This window comes from Macrosteles quadrilineatus, unplaced genomic scaffold (genome assembly GCF_028750875.1).
Source record: "Macrosteles quadrilineatus isolate MER2022 unplaced genomic scaffold, UCM_ALF_1.0 Scaffold_2__2_contigs__length_208266976, whole genome shotgun sequence".
NCBI classification, from domain to species: Eukaryota; Metazoa; Arthropoda; class Insecta; order Hemiptera; family Cicadellidae; genus Macrosteles; species Macrosteles quadrilineatus.
In genome coordinates, this window is record NW_026542595.1 from 85739826 (window position 1) to 85754926 (window position 15101).

General features: G+C 38.6%; 1 protein-coding gene across 1 annotated transcript; it reads right to left on the reverse strand.

The window, feature by feature from the left end:
• Positions 1-9565: 9565 nt before the first annotated feature.
• Positions 9566-10270, reverse strand: LOC128984529 (magnetosome-associated protein MamJ-like). The gene has a single exon (XM_054403859.1). It carries the CDS (start codon positions 10268-10270, stop codon positions 9566-9568), a length of 705 nt encoding a protein of 234 aa, XP_054259834.1.
• Between the last annotated feature and the right edge of the window lie 4831 nt (positions 10271-15101).

The following is a 15101-nucleotide window of genomic DNA, read 5'->3' on the forward strand; positions in this document are numbered from 1 at the left end:
GCGGGACTGAGGTCTCGAAAGAGTTCCAAGAGATGGGCTTCTCCAATGTGGAATCAAGACCCCTCAAAACCCGAGGAGGCCGTCGTACCAACCTTTGGCTGCTAACTCTGCGCAGACAAGATGAGAAAAGACCACCTGCAGAAGTCTACAACACCACCAGTGTCTTCTGTTGTAAAATAGAAGTCAGACAATACACCCATCCCAAGGGCCCCATCCTATGCCATCGCTGCCAGGGCTTTGGTAATGGATCCAGCCACTGCTACAGAGATCACCGCTGTGTTCGCTGTGGAAGATCCCATCCCGGCACTCTCTGCATCGAAGAACACACGGCAGCTGCAACCTGCATCAACTGTGGTGGACAGCATACGGCCAACTACAGGGGTAAACGCTGGTAAACATGAGGAGGATGAAGACATAGCTATTGTACAAAATAGCAATGACTTGCCAGCTCTTCCACCACCACCTCCCCCGATTTAAAGTAGAACAGAAGAAACCAGCAGGGAAAATTATGTTAAGGAGACCGCTAGGACCTTGGTACATGGTTACCACCGACATAATAGGACCATTACCCCGATCTAAAAAGGGAAAAAAATTTGCATTGGTTATCCAGGATAATTTTTCAAAATGGGTTGAAGTTACTCCGTTGAAATCCGCAACTGCTAAACAAGTATTTGAAAAGTTTAAAGATTATTTTATTAAGATATGGAGCTCCCGAAATTCTACGATGCGACAATGGCACTCAATTTACAGCTAACAATTTCAAACAAATGGCAGATGAATGGAATATTAAATTGGAATATACAGCCCCTTACAGCCCTCAATCTAATCCTACAGAATGATATAATCGTGTACTAAAAACGATTATTTCGCAGTATGTACGAGATGACCAATAAACCTGGGATCAGAATTTACAGGAATTCAAGGTTTGACAAAGACGGAATCACGACCATCACGGCACACGCGAAAGGCTTGAAACCCTTTATTGACTAAATTACAAACATACACATGGGCTAACACTTTGACTTTCTCATCTTCAATTGTGACCACATAGTATTGTAACAATTTGTGTTAATTATTGTACTAAATTTGTATCTGCACGTTGCATGGCTTTTGGTTGCAAGAGTGTCCGGCGGAACGAGAAAAAAATTCTATCTTAAAAATCACAACTGAAAAAGGGATGGCACTAGAAGAAATTCGGGGACCGATGACCCTCAATCAATAATCCTATAAATCACTTCTCGGAAGAAACGAGATGGTTGACGACCAGGCTATTGCAGTCTATCTCAGATTAATTGAACGGAGAAGTTTACTCCTGCCCGATCAATTTAGGGTTTGGGCTTTCGACACCTTCCTGTACGTTGCGTACAAACAGGGTGGGTTCCCCAGGGTTGAGAACTGGCATCGGGGAACAAATATATTTAACCGTGACATAATATTCTTTTCTGTCCACATCCCTGAAGAAAACCATTGGGTTTTAATCGTGGCATGGCCGAAGCAAAAACTTACAGGTTACAGGAATTCGACTCATTAGGGAGAGCTTGGCCAACCATCCTCCAGGATATTTTGTGCTACTTGGAGCGGCTGGGCCAGGTTTTTCGGCGGAATTTCCGCGCCCCAGAATGGGCTCTTATGGAAAAGGCCCCATGCATGCAACAGCCCACGGGTAGCGTAGATTGTGGAGTGTACGACTGCTTGTACACAGACAGAGCAAATCGCAACGGAGACGTCAGTGACGGATCTGGGAGCGGGGCGCGGAAGAGAATGGCACGATCAGCGAAGATCGGAACTAACTAGAGATGAGGAGCAACTTCTAATCAAGGATGGAAGCGTCCGCACTATTGACCACCCAGTAGCACCCAGTCACTCAGGTATATTTTGATAGCCAATTATTATCAAAACATTCCAGAGTGCCCTTCCTGTAAATCAACATCTGAAAAAAAAGTTTCTTGTTACTTATGACTTGAAATGTCAGATAAAAAACTTTTAGAAATTGGAAATGCATCTAAGTACCTTTTCCGACCTCTAGATGAAAAAAACAGCTGACAGTGGAAAAAACAGTGTGGTGTCCTGCAGCAAAAAAGTAGGGTAACGTTTTACGAACAACTGACATTCGGAAAGCTTTCTACTGCAAGGTGGAGGTGCGGCAGTACAAGCGACCCAGTGGCCCTTTATCCAGTGCCACCGTTGCCAGGGCTTCGGCCGTGGATCGGGCCAGTGCCACAGCCAGGTCCACTGTGTCCGTTGCGCGGACAGCCATCCAGCTACCGAGTGCCCCAAGGAACCAGCAACCCAGGCGGAATGCTGCAACTGTGGGGAGGCCCACACAGCAAACTACAGGGGCTGCTCCTGTTTCAAGACGCAGCAGCGATCTTCCTACGCGGCAGCGGCGAAGTCGGGTACGGCACCGACGGGCCGTCAACCGCGCCCGGTCGTCCCGCCGGCACCTGAACCCGTGGAGGACGAGGCGTCTCCAGCTCCCAAAGTTGACGACGAGGGCTTCCAAACCCAGCGGAGAAGGCGTCAATGGGCTCCTCGCAACCCGACCAACCGCGGCAGAGCTTCCGGCCCAAGGCCTCGAACTCCTACCCCTCCTGTTGAGCCAACCTTCTCTGTGGCAGAGACCCCGAATCCCCGCGTGAGGCGAACCCCCCGCGCTCGTCTGGAGGTCCCTCCTCACCAGCAAAGCGGCCCTGCCCGGCAGCCCAGCAGCCATGCCCCGCGGCCCAGCCTATCGAGCCGGCCTCAACCCCGACCCAGTTGTCCAAGAGCCCGTCGCAGCAGTCTGAGCTGGCTCAACTCATCTCCACGCTGAGGAGCATGTTGGCCGTCGTTAAGCGACTTGTTGACCAGTTGCCCCAACAGCATGCGTAGACTCCGTATCCTCACGTGGAATACCGACGGGCTTGCCGACAAACGCCACGAGCTGACCCAGCTTCTGACTGACATGGAAAATCCACAATTTTAGACCCTCGGTTTAAAAAATATGGATTTGGATTTGCCGAAAACGCAACGAATGCCGTCAACCAGCTTATCCAGGAAATTTCTGAAAACCAAGATGGAGAAGTCTTGGTTGCCTTTGGAACTACCATACAACCAGCTGATGAAGTCCCTGAAAAGAAAAAAAAGGAAAGCGATTTGGAGCTTCTTTGAAGAACAGAGAAGTAAAAATCTGTCAACGACTCAAAGGAACAGTCCTAACAAAGTAAAGGAGGATATGTCACTCTATCTGACAAAACCACTGCTCGACATCGATGCAAAACCTAAGCCAGACCCTCTTGAATTTTGGAAAAACCCGAAGACACGATGCCACACCTTACTGAAGCTGCTTTAAAATATGTGTGTGTTCCCGCAACATCCGTCCCGTCTGAAAGGGTGTTTTCGAAGGCCGGGCAAGTGTGCACTGAAAGAAGAAATATACTGACCGCAAAACATGTAGAACGTATGGTCTTCTTAAACGCAAATCAAAAGTTTGTTGACAAGTAAACCGTATCAAACAAAACATGTAACCTTTAAACCAATAATATTACATATTTTTTTTATGTTAAACAATTCTCTCTATAATTTGTTTCATTTATTAGGAAAGCAAAGCCATTACATTTACCTAATTGTATTTGTTTGAGTTTAAGTAATTTTATTTGGACAAGCATATTTTATTTGTATAAAATAAAACATTTCTATAGCTTAATATGGTATTATTTCAAACCATTAAGTATACAGATATAATTTTAAAACTTTTATGAACTTGTGCACAGCATTATGTCACTGCATAGTTTTTTTTTAATACCAATAACTGATTTAACAAAAAAATATTTGGCAAAGAATATCACCAATAATTTTATTAATGCCAATGATAAAAAATAACCATTTTTAAAAGTCATTTAATGAATTATAAGAACCGAAAGTTCATATTTGTTGGAAGACGCAAACGAATGTTTGAATCAGAGGTTATTAGAGCCTAAAACATTCATTTAGTCTAATACTATGCTTTCAACTGGTTTCATTCGGTGTTTTAAGAGACTGGAAACAGTCATCAGTCCGAATAGTATGTACGCAACTGTTTTCATTCGGTGTTTCATTCAACTGAAAAAACCGACAGAACAGAAAAACAACCGATTGATCAATCGGTTGTTAAATTCAATCGGTTGTCCCATCACTAGTGGCAACTGAAATGGGGTCACTTGGCCTTGAGAATGAGCCGCTCCCCACCACCCCCCTCCACACGGCTGCCGGACTGTATTTTGAAAACCGTCAGATATTTCTGCCGCTCCCTGTACAAGATTTGCTTGATAAAGGATTGAAATATTGCGTAAATATAAATGAAAAAGAAAATATTGTTAGTTCACTACTTGATGCAGAAAGTGCTACTCAATGTGTCCCCCATGACAAAAGAAACCAGATAAGATATGAAATCGTTAACAAAGTGAACAGCATTCAAAATATTTCACATAATAAGAATAACTTAGGTAAAACTGTTAAATCTATCAGGAATAAATTAGAAAATAACAATGCCTTAATTGTCAAAGCTGATAAAGGTAACACCATTGTTGTCTTACATAGAAATGATTACAACAAAAAGGTTATGGATTTCATCAATGATAATAACATTACTAGGCTTAATAGAGACCCCACACCCAAATACACCAGGGAAATAAATAAATTTATTAATGAAAGCAATGAACTTTTTAATGAAAACACAAAAAGATTTCTCAAGGTAACAAACCCGAAAGCTCCCAAAATAACTGGGCTCCCCAAAGTTCACAAAGAGGACATTCCAGTAAGACCCCTAATTAATTTTAAGGAAGCCCCAGGTTATTTATTAGCAAAAAAACTCGACAGCATAATAAGAAATTCCATTGTTCTAAATGACAGCAAAAGTGTAAAAAACACATTTGACCTAGTTAGTAAAATAAAAGACATCACCATCCCACAGGGGGCTACTTTGATTTCCTATGATATCAAGAGCTTATACACTAGCATTCCAGTAGAGGAAACATTAATCATTTTGAAGGATAGATTAACAGAAGGGGGGAAGCTAAGCGATAAAGAGATAAATGAAGTGATAAAAGCAACCAGTATCATTGTTCAACAAAATTACTTTAGGTTTAATGACGATTTTTTTGAGCAGTCTGAGGGACTAGCAATGGGTTCCCCGCTTTCAGCCATCCTCAGTGAAATATTCTTACATAATCTAGAGAAAGAAAAAATATTGAACGGGAACCAGTATGACAATAAAATAATCTATTGGTGGAGATATGTTGATGATGTGTTGTGCTTGTACAGTGGCAATAAAAGACAAACGGCTATCTTTCAAAACTACTTAAATTCCTTACATAACAATATAACCTTCTCATCTGAAACTGAATCCAATGGCAGTATTAACTATTTAGACTTATCCATATCTAATGTCGATAATAAACACCACTTCAGAATATACAGGAAACCCACCCAATCAGATCAGATAATCCATGAAACATCTTATCATCCAACTGCACACAAACTTTCAGCTTTTAACTCCATGTTGCACAGATTAATTAACATACCGATGAGTACCCCTGACAGAAATAATGAATTGAACACAATAAAATATATAGCTCAGCAGAATGGTTATGACCCGTCTATAATTGACAAACTTTACAATAGACATATGGCTAAACAAACATCTTCAAACCCATCCCAATTAGATATAAACAAAAAATATGTGTCTGTTAGATACTCAAAGAAAACAGAGCATATTATCTGTAAAACATTTAAAAAACAAAATGTCACCGTATCTTTTAAATCAGAGAACAATATACAGAGATTATTAGGAAATACAAATAAATCCATTGGAGAGAATAAATACAAGAACTCAGGAGTATACAGGCTTAATTGCAATAACTGTGACGCATTTTATATCGGGCAAACGGGCAGAACTTTTGATCTAAGATTTAAAGAACACGTCAAAGAAGTAATATATAATGGGACAGGAACAGGAGCAAAACTGAGTACAAAATCAAAATATGCGGAACACATAAATATAGAGGGGCATAAATACACAAATATAAGCAATAATTTAGAAATTATAGTAAAGGAGAAAAAGGGACAGCGGCTAGACAGATTAGAAGAATTGAATATATACAAGGGTTTTAAACAAAATCAAAACATTTTAAATGAAAAAATCCATTCTGACTCGAATCCCGTGTACGACACTATTATTAGGCTAATGGACAATGAAAGAATGATAACCAGCTGAAGATGACGTCATGGTCCAAAGTTCAGTGCAGGACACCGACCAAGTCAGTGTAGCCGCATACCTAAGCCCGTCCAGCCGTGCGTACGGTGTTATAATCGTAGTTTTATCGTCTTTTAAATGTTTCGTACGTGTCGTGTATGTGTAATGAACGTAAAATGTGTTGTCCTATTTATTTAATATATCGACGTTGTTGCTACAAAATCAATGCAACATAGAAACAGATTCAACCTAGTGACAGTGGAGCTGAGGATGACCTGATGGTTGAAACGCGTACTCCACAGAAATTTATGGATTGATGACGTAAGTTATTTAATTATTAGGAATGATTTGGTTATTAACTTTAAAAAGTGTTTCCTGTAGGCCTAAAATCTAAAATTTTGGACATTGATCGTTCTTTCTCTGGATCCTTCGTAAACTCCTTACTTCTGAACTTGTTACAAATTTGTTTTTAATAACTATTAAAAATGCTTAGTTAAGGTTAGCGTTTATAAAATATAGATGAAATGTGTATTCGTCCTAACACAATCACACCCCCAACCCGGTTTACAATAAAAATTTGACTTTCTGCTGTTATAAAAGTCTTGTTTTTAATTATGTGATTAGAATCCTTGATTCCAATTAAGTTTACACCGGTACACGGGCATTCTTTAATAAAACTCTGTAACGAAAGCCAAGGGCATAAATTAAAATTTGTCTCCGAGTGTCAAATGGCTTTGCAGGCAATCATTTTCGTTCAATATACAGGCGTACGATCGATCGATGCCGCTTGATACTTATACCTAACTGTTCTGCGGACATTAGGCTACATGCCGACTATTTGGAAGTGCCGTTCCTTACGATATTTATATTAGTATATGTTGTTTACACTGTCAGCTGGCGCTGCAAATGGCGTACCTTTGTTGATGAACTGTGTTGTGAGTTGTAATAGTGATAAAAATGGCAGAAGATCGCCGATCTAGTGACATTAGGGAACTTTTATCTGGTGAAATAAGTGACAGTGAAGGTGATGATTATTTTGAAAATGACTTCGATTTAGGACAACATGAATCCGACATTAGGCTTATGGTTTTTACTTGGAAGATTACTTGATTTCTCAAGTGGTGGTGGTGATGATTTCGAAGAGTTGGAAACTTCTAACAGAGAATATGACGACGGTCCTGATAATCCTGATCCTGTAAATATTGTAAATAGTAGGCCTAGTATAAGTCAACCTAGTTATAGTTCGCATGATACTGGTGCAAATATCAGTAGCCCTAGGCCTAAAAGGTCAAAGATAAAAAACCTGCTTTGGATCAGAGTATACCCTCCTGAACCCGAGAAGGAGATTGAAAGTAAATTTACAAGAAGGAATACTGGAGCAAAGAATCTACCTCCTAGAAATAGTAAACCTTGTAGTGGGGTCAAATGAATTTAAAGGGAAAAATTAATTAAATAATGGCAAACAAAAATAATATGATATGGCGAGGGGTGAAGAGCCACAATATAAGAAAATAGATGTAGGCTTAACTGTAAGAGATTCAGTAGGCTTAGATAATACATTTGTTTTGTCCATGCTTCAACGGATAGGAAGTAGGTTAACAGATCTTGACAGTAAAATGATAGAAGTAAAATTAAGTAATGAAAGATTAGAAAATAGGTTAGAGAGTGTTGTTCTTGATTTGAGAAAATTCATGTCTAATGTAGAAGAAAAAACTGTAATTTTACAACAGGAAATGAACACTAACAAAATAAATTTAACTGAAATGATAGGTAACGTTCAGGACAAATGAGATAAAGAAATAGAACTACAAAAGGAAAACATTCAAAAGTCAGGTAATGATTTGACTGAAGAATCAAATGTGCATAAGCGTATGGTTAATTCTAAGTTTAAAGAATTTGATGATGAACAAGATATTAAGATAAATTAAGTTGTAGAGTCAGTCAAAGATTGTGTTGGTAAAGTAGGCCAGAACGTTGTAGAAATAAATGAACTCAAGTCAAGTTTTAGTTCCAAGTTTGAAGAGGTTGAAAAGAAGTTTAGTCAGTTTAATCCCGAAATAAACTTAGGCCTAGAACGTAAGCTAAGTTGTAGCACTGATAGTAACCAAAAGTTGGCGGAAATGTTGTTAGTACCTTTTAATAGTAGGGAAAGGTTAATCCATCCTATGTACTTTTTAAAATTTACTGAAGAGTATAATGAAAAGTCGATAGACTCATGGGAAGTAAAAAAGTAAACTATCTTAAAGTATTTGCAAGGAGAGGTACAGTACTGGTATCGCAGTTACATGAGTAATTAGGGCGAATATGTGCAATTTCATGAGGCATTTAAGAACCAGTCCTTTCTGAATCTAAAAGTATGGCAACAAACGAAGAAGAGAATGATCACACAAAGAAGATGTTGATGAACTCAGTTAGAAAAATACTAAGATGCAAAGAAGAGACAATAAACATATTGAGAACACAGAAAATGATGAACCTCAAAACCAAAGAAAGAGCGTCAAGATGCACCAAGGATCCAAACCCTCTCTCCACAGCGATGTCTCTAATGGGAACTAAGTACCCCTTGTCCCTTGATAAAGACTCAGCCCGATCATTTAATATCTTAAGCAGGTACTTCCCCCCGAACCAATCTCAGAAAGAAGACTACTACAAGGATCGAAGAGTGCTAGCCAGGCTAGAAACAATAGACTGGTTCATAGAAAATGCAGAGACCCCTAGCACAAAACAAATTGCTGTAATTGACATACTGAGTAAACAAGCAAGAGAAGAGAGGGACAAATATTATTTTATAAGGTGGGAGGAATCTAGGATAAAATGGGGGCCCACTGTCCTGGAGAGGAAAGTTGTAAGGACAAGAACACCCATTGCAGAGATCCCCAGGGAACTTAAAACTCCAGCTGTAATTGAAGCACTATTTCCTGACTACACCCTCCCCTCTAAGATACTGACTAGTTTCACAATATCCAAGTTGGACTTATTGAAAGAACTAAGCCTTGAGTCCAAGGTGATGTTGTGCAAGCAGGCCAGGCTGCTTCTGAATGCATTAGACCCCGGTGAAAAGTGCTTGCCTATAATCCCAGGAAGCAGCAATATGCTGGCCAGCGTGAAACATGCAGTAGCCCATGTAAATTACACAATAGTCGGATACAATGTAAAGGAGATAAAAGAACCCAGAAATTGGGAGAAGATGCTTGAGAATGTAGTTGGGATATGCATAGAAAATGTTTTGTTCAGGTGATGGCGGTCTCCACCTGTCCGTTTTTGGGGAACCCCGACGGACAAATAACGATCAGGAATCTTTTTATAACCAGCTGAAACTAAGATTCAACCATGCGCATCAGATTGTTTGGGCTTTCATTGGTACGTCAGTGCTAGCTGCAGCTCCGGCACCGGCAGTGTTAGCTGGAGCTCCGGCATTGGCAGTGTTAGCTGCAGCTCCGGCACCAGCAATGCTAGCTGCAGCTCCGGCATAGGCAGTGTAATCTGCATCTCCGGCACCGGCAGTGTTAGCTGGAGCTCCGGCATTGGCAGTGTTAGCTGCAGCTCCGGCACCAGCAGTGTTAGCTGCAGCTCCGGCGCCGGCAGTGCTAGCTGCAGCTCCGGCATTGGCAGTGTTAGCTGCAGCTCCGGCACCAGCAGTGCTAGCTGCAGCTCCGGAATTGGCAGTGTTAGCTGGAGCTCCGGCATTGGCAGTGTTAGCTGCAGCTCCGGCATTGGCAGTGTTAGCTGCAGCTCCGGCATAGGCAGTGTAATCTGCATCTCCGGCTCCGGCAGTGTTAGCTGGAGCTCCGGCATTGGCAGTGTTAGCTGCAGCCCCGGCACCAGCAGTGTTAGCTGCAGCTCCGGCACCGGCAGTGTTAGCTGCAGCTCCGGCATTGGCAGTGTTAGCTGCAGCTCCGGCATTGGCAGTGTTAGCTGCAGCTCCGGCACCAGCAGTGCTAGCTGCAGCTCCGGCATTGGCAGTGTTAGCTGCAGCTCCGGCAACAGCAGTGCTAGCTGCAGCTCCGGCACCGGCAGTGTTAGCTGCAGCTCCGGCATTGGCAGTGTTAGCTGCAGCATTAGCGGTACTGTTAGCGGCACTGGATAATGACATAGAAGTGGTTGAGCTAGAAATTTGAATGGTAAGTCAAAGCATTCACTTTCATTGCATAAACAAAGTATAAATTTACTGACAAAAATATTCTTCAAAGAAACAAATTCCAAATTTCAAAAGAAAAAATTTAAAATGTGAGCTTTGTGCATGAGGCAATGATTTTCTAGGCTAGGCCCATGGTCTAGACATATTTTAAGCCAACGCCTTAACTTTTAAAACTAAAAAAATAATGTCTTCCAAGAACATTTTTAAGTGTGAGTTATGTGATAAGGATTTTAATAAAATTTTTAATTTAAAAAGACACTGGAACAATGTGCACGTTGACATTGCGTTTTCTGATAAGGTAGGCCTACGTTCAGTTTTACTTAGGTGTGCCTCCTGTAACTCAGTATATGCAAATTTTAATGACTTCAAAACCCATCAAAGAGAACGATCACAACATTTCATTGCAAACTGCAAAACTTGAATTTAATAATAGTGATGAATTTAATAATAGTGATGAATTTAATAATAGTGATGAATTCAATAAATGGAAAAATCAAGTAGAAGAGGAATATACAGTAATATTTGTTAAAAAGAGAGGGGCTAAGACAAATACTGATAGAAAAGTAGAGTATTTCCAATGCAATCGTTCTGGTTATTATGAAGATACCATTGTTTCCCCAAAAAGAAAAAGAGATATTAAAATAAACGGGTCTTAAAAAATAAATGCATACTGTCCTTTGAATTATGGTAGTTACCTACAGTGATGGTGTGGTGAAAATTTAATACTGCAGTACCCACAATGGACACAGAAAAGAATTAGGCCATCTTACCCTCTCCTCTTTAATCAGAAATCAAATCGCAGGGGAAATAGCTGCAAAAAATACCGTTTGACGCAATTTTGGACGATGTGCAGGAATCTGTCGAACCTAACGTCGGACTGAAAAGAAGACATTTATTAACTTAACAGGATTTAAAAGGTGTGTTGAGATAAGATTAGTTCTTGGTCAAACCCACTCCTTTTGTAAAGGTAAAAAAAATTAGTGTAAGGACATCCCATTGACCAAACTTAACGCTGGATTTGTTTGATTCTAATCAACATTTAAAAACTAATATTAGCCTAGTTTAAGATTACGTGGTGGTATTCCTCCTAAAGGTGTGGTTGACTTAACATATTCAATAAAAAAAAGGGCCTAATCATCGATTACTAACTATTTTGCGAATGATTAGGGTTCAATTATCTAGTCATCGAAACCAATCACAAAATTACTTTTTATCAGCGTCTTCGAAAAGAATATTTTTGGTTAGTTTTTAACAGAAACTGAGGTATTTATGGATGCTTCCTTTACTCCCATGCATGCTAGGCTATATTATTTTAACCGTTTTTCCTTGGAGCAACGGGACAGTTGCAACAGGCAGAACCTTGTTAAAATCTCCGCCCAACTATATTGTTTTTACACCCATTGGAACTTGTCATCGTGCTTACTTAATGAACAAATAAATACCTGAACAAACCTATTTCATCTTTATTCCAAGGATGCTTTCTAAGAGTAGCCGTTGAGGTTTAGGTGCTTACCACCACTTCATACAAAATATTGAATAAAAATTACAATAAATTTCAAATATAAATGTCAGTAATTTTACAAAAAAAAGTGTAGAATAAATCTTTAACATATGTTTTGAAATCAAAACGAAGAAGAAGTTTTCCATTTAATCTTGAATCGTTTTTTAGTTAGTCAATGTGGTTATTTCATGTTAAATATTCCTTCAACACAATAACCTTCAAAGTATAAGTAAAACACTTTATTATTTTTTTCATATATTCTAAGTTAAATTCCTTTGATTTGAACCATCTCATAATATTCTAATACTTATTATACAGTTAACTAATTTACTTAAAAATACACGTATTTATTTCAACATTCTTAGATGTAACTAAAAAGTCTTAATTATTATAGGTAACGTTATCCCTGGTTTTATATAGTACATTGTAGAATTGACTGGCAAATGAGTAATCCAAATGTAATATTGATTACTGGTTAATCACGATATTGAATTGCTGTATTGAATTAACAAAAATCAGCATAAAATGGTTTATAATGCTATTCTTATGGAAAACATGTTACGTTATATCTAATTTTGTGTTAAAATTGAGGGAATTTCGCTATTTTTCCCGCCGTCCCGAGATCGAGACCTTTAATTTGAGCCCTCTCCCGTCGTTCTACAACTTCCCAGTCGCCCACAATTTTGAAGCAAAGAATCGGCTTACGTATATTAAGTATATTACCTTACGGGTATATGTTACAAAAAGCTGTGTACCGGTTCTACGGACAGGATCATTTATTCAGTTGGAACCTTCTTATAATAAGAATACGAATTTATTTGTTTTATATAGTAATATTTGTTTACTTGCTTTATTGGGTTTCATTAGAATTATTTTATTTTACGAATAAATAAACTGTTAAAAATTAGGGTTGGTTAAGTGCTTACTATAAGAAAAGGCTGTTTCGTTAAAGGGTACTTACTTGAAGAATACAATAGTTTTAAAAAATTACCTCGATATACCCTTTATTTTCGTTACAATGGATATAATATACCGACCAAAATACGATGGAGTAATATTGACAGATTATATTCATATAAAGAAATTCAGTTCGTCAGCCTTTGCGTGAAACCCCTCAAAAATACGTGAGTGACTCATGGAATGGCTATCCATGCCTGGTTCATCCCTCACTCACTTGGACCGGACAGATACGGCTTAGGTATAAAAGGGATGTACAGTTTGTGATGTGCCAGTTCAGATCGAACAGTGGTCAAGATGTCAGCTAGGAAAATTAAATCTCGATTTGGTGGTTTTTGGTGGGCCGATGAGGACGGGTTTTTGTATAGGCGTAAAAAAACTTATAACAACGGATGGGATTTTATGATTTGTGTAAATAAACAGTGTCCGGGGACTTGTAAATTAAAGTGCAGTGACAACGATCCGTGCCTTGCCGAGGTTGTCAAAGGCCGCGGTCACTTAGAGTAATTTGTAATTGTAATAATTATTATTTTTATGTTGTTTTTTATAGTCACAGTTTATAACCAAACCTAGTAGGCCTACATGTATCGTTATTTTGTATAATATTTGTCTTGGTTCAATTTTTCAAGTTTCTTTCTTTAAATATCAATCATTGTACAGTTTTTTGTATAGTATTTTTCATGATTAGATTATTTTTATTTTGAAACGTTGTTTTAATGTTCGGCATTATTGCAAAAACTACTTAATTATGTATAAATGTAAATATGTGTAAAAGTTATTTATTGTTTAAAATAAAATCTGGTGTTAGTATTGACAAAGTTGTTTGTTCTTATTTTTAACCTATAATAATAATTTCACAAGAAATAATAACTGTTCGGATTTGTTAACATCAATCAGTAGTTGTTACTTGCAAAAGTAAACAGATTTGTTTGTAATTTCATATCAAAATTCACAGAATCTCATTGTAGAAAACGTAATAACATGTATGTTTGTTAGTTATTAAAATATGTTTAATTTACACATTACATGTAGTATTTACTTGTCAAGGCAGACGTAAACCGATTTGCTAGAAATTTAATGTAAAATGTCAAAAAAATCATGACTAAGAACGTAATGATATTTGTTTTTGTAGATCATCAAAAGTTGCACAAGCTACATATTTATACTGAACATATTAATTATGAGTCAGTATCTCTTGTTTCCGTGGATGTGCGTACGCCCCAACAATAGGAGTCGGACCCGGAAAACAAGACGATTAGTGATAGTTGACAGACTCTCTGCCTCACTCTGACCGTTCCAAAACTTAAAATATTTTTAGAATCAACTTAAAATTTGATTAATCTTTCGGGAAGTCGTAACAGTTTGATACGTTTGCCCTTTGCAGTATTTTTAATATGGTTTACACAAGAATCTATAGAATGACTGTGAAGTGATTGTCTTTAATTAAAGAACTACATTTTAACGTTTTATTTTATTTTTGTATATTATGATTTAGTTAAAAATTAAAATTAAACGTTTAATTTATAATGTACGTTAATTAGATGGAAAGTAAATAAAAGAAACGTCTTGTAACATTAAAAACATATATTTACGCTTATACTGTTACAAGACGGTAAATACACAAAAAATATGGTAAATGGTTACCACTTACCATATTTTTTGTACATTTACCGTCTCTACTTGAATACTGCAAGTAGTTAAATCTCATTCACGAGGAACAGGTATAGTATTGATTGACTTTAGAGAAGGATTGGATTAATATTCCAGCTCCACTCAATGTTGCACACAGAAAACTGCGTTGTTGTATTTTTAAACCTCATTCAAGAAAGGGGTGGTGCCAATCTGTCGCGGTGCCAAGATGACGGCGGCCGCAGAGGTGCCAATCAGTCGTAACAGTACATGACAGATTGGAACCTCTAGAAAAGGGTGGTGCCAATCTATCGTGGTGCCAAGCTGACGTGGGGTGATATTTCATGGCCTCACGTCAACGAGGTTCCAATGTGACGCCGGGTGCTAAAACACTATGGTGCCAATCTGTTGTGGTGCCAATCTGACTGCGACTCCAAAAAATCAGCTTTCTTCTAATTCCCCTTCCCCCTTAAAACACAGGTTGACCGGACTAACTATACTCGCGGATCCGCGCTGCGAGCGCCCTTGCGCCCGACACCTCCTCCCGTTCTCGGACTGATTCTGTCAACTGACTGCAATTAAAATACGTAAAACCCATATCATTTTGAAGATTAAAAAATACGCCAACTTTTTATATAAAAAATGTTTTTCTATCTCGTCTCATT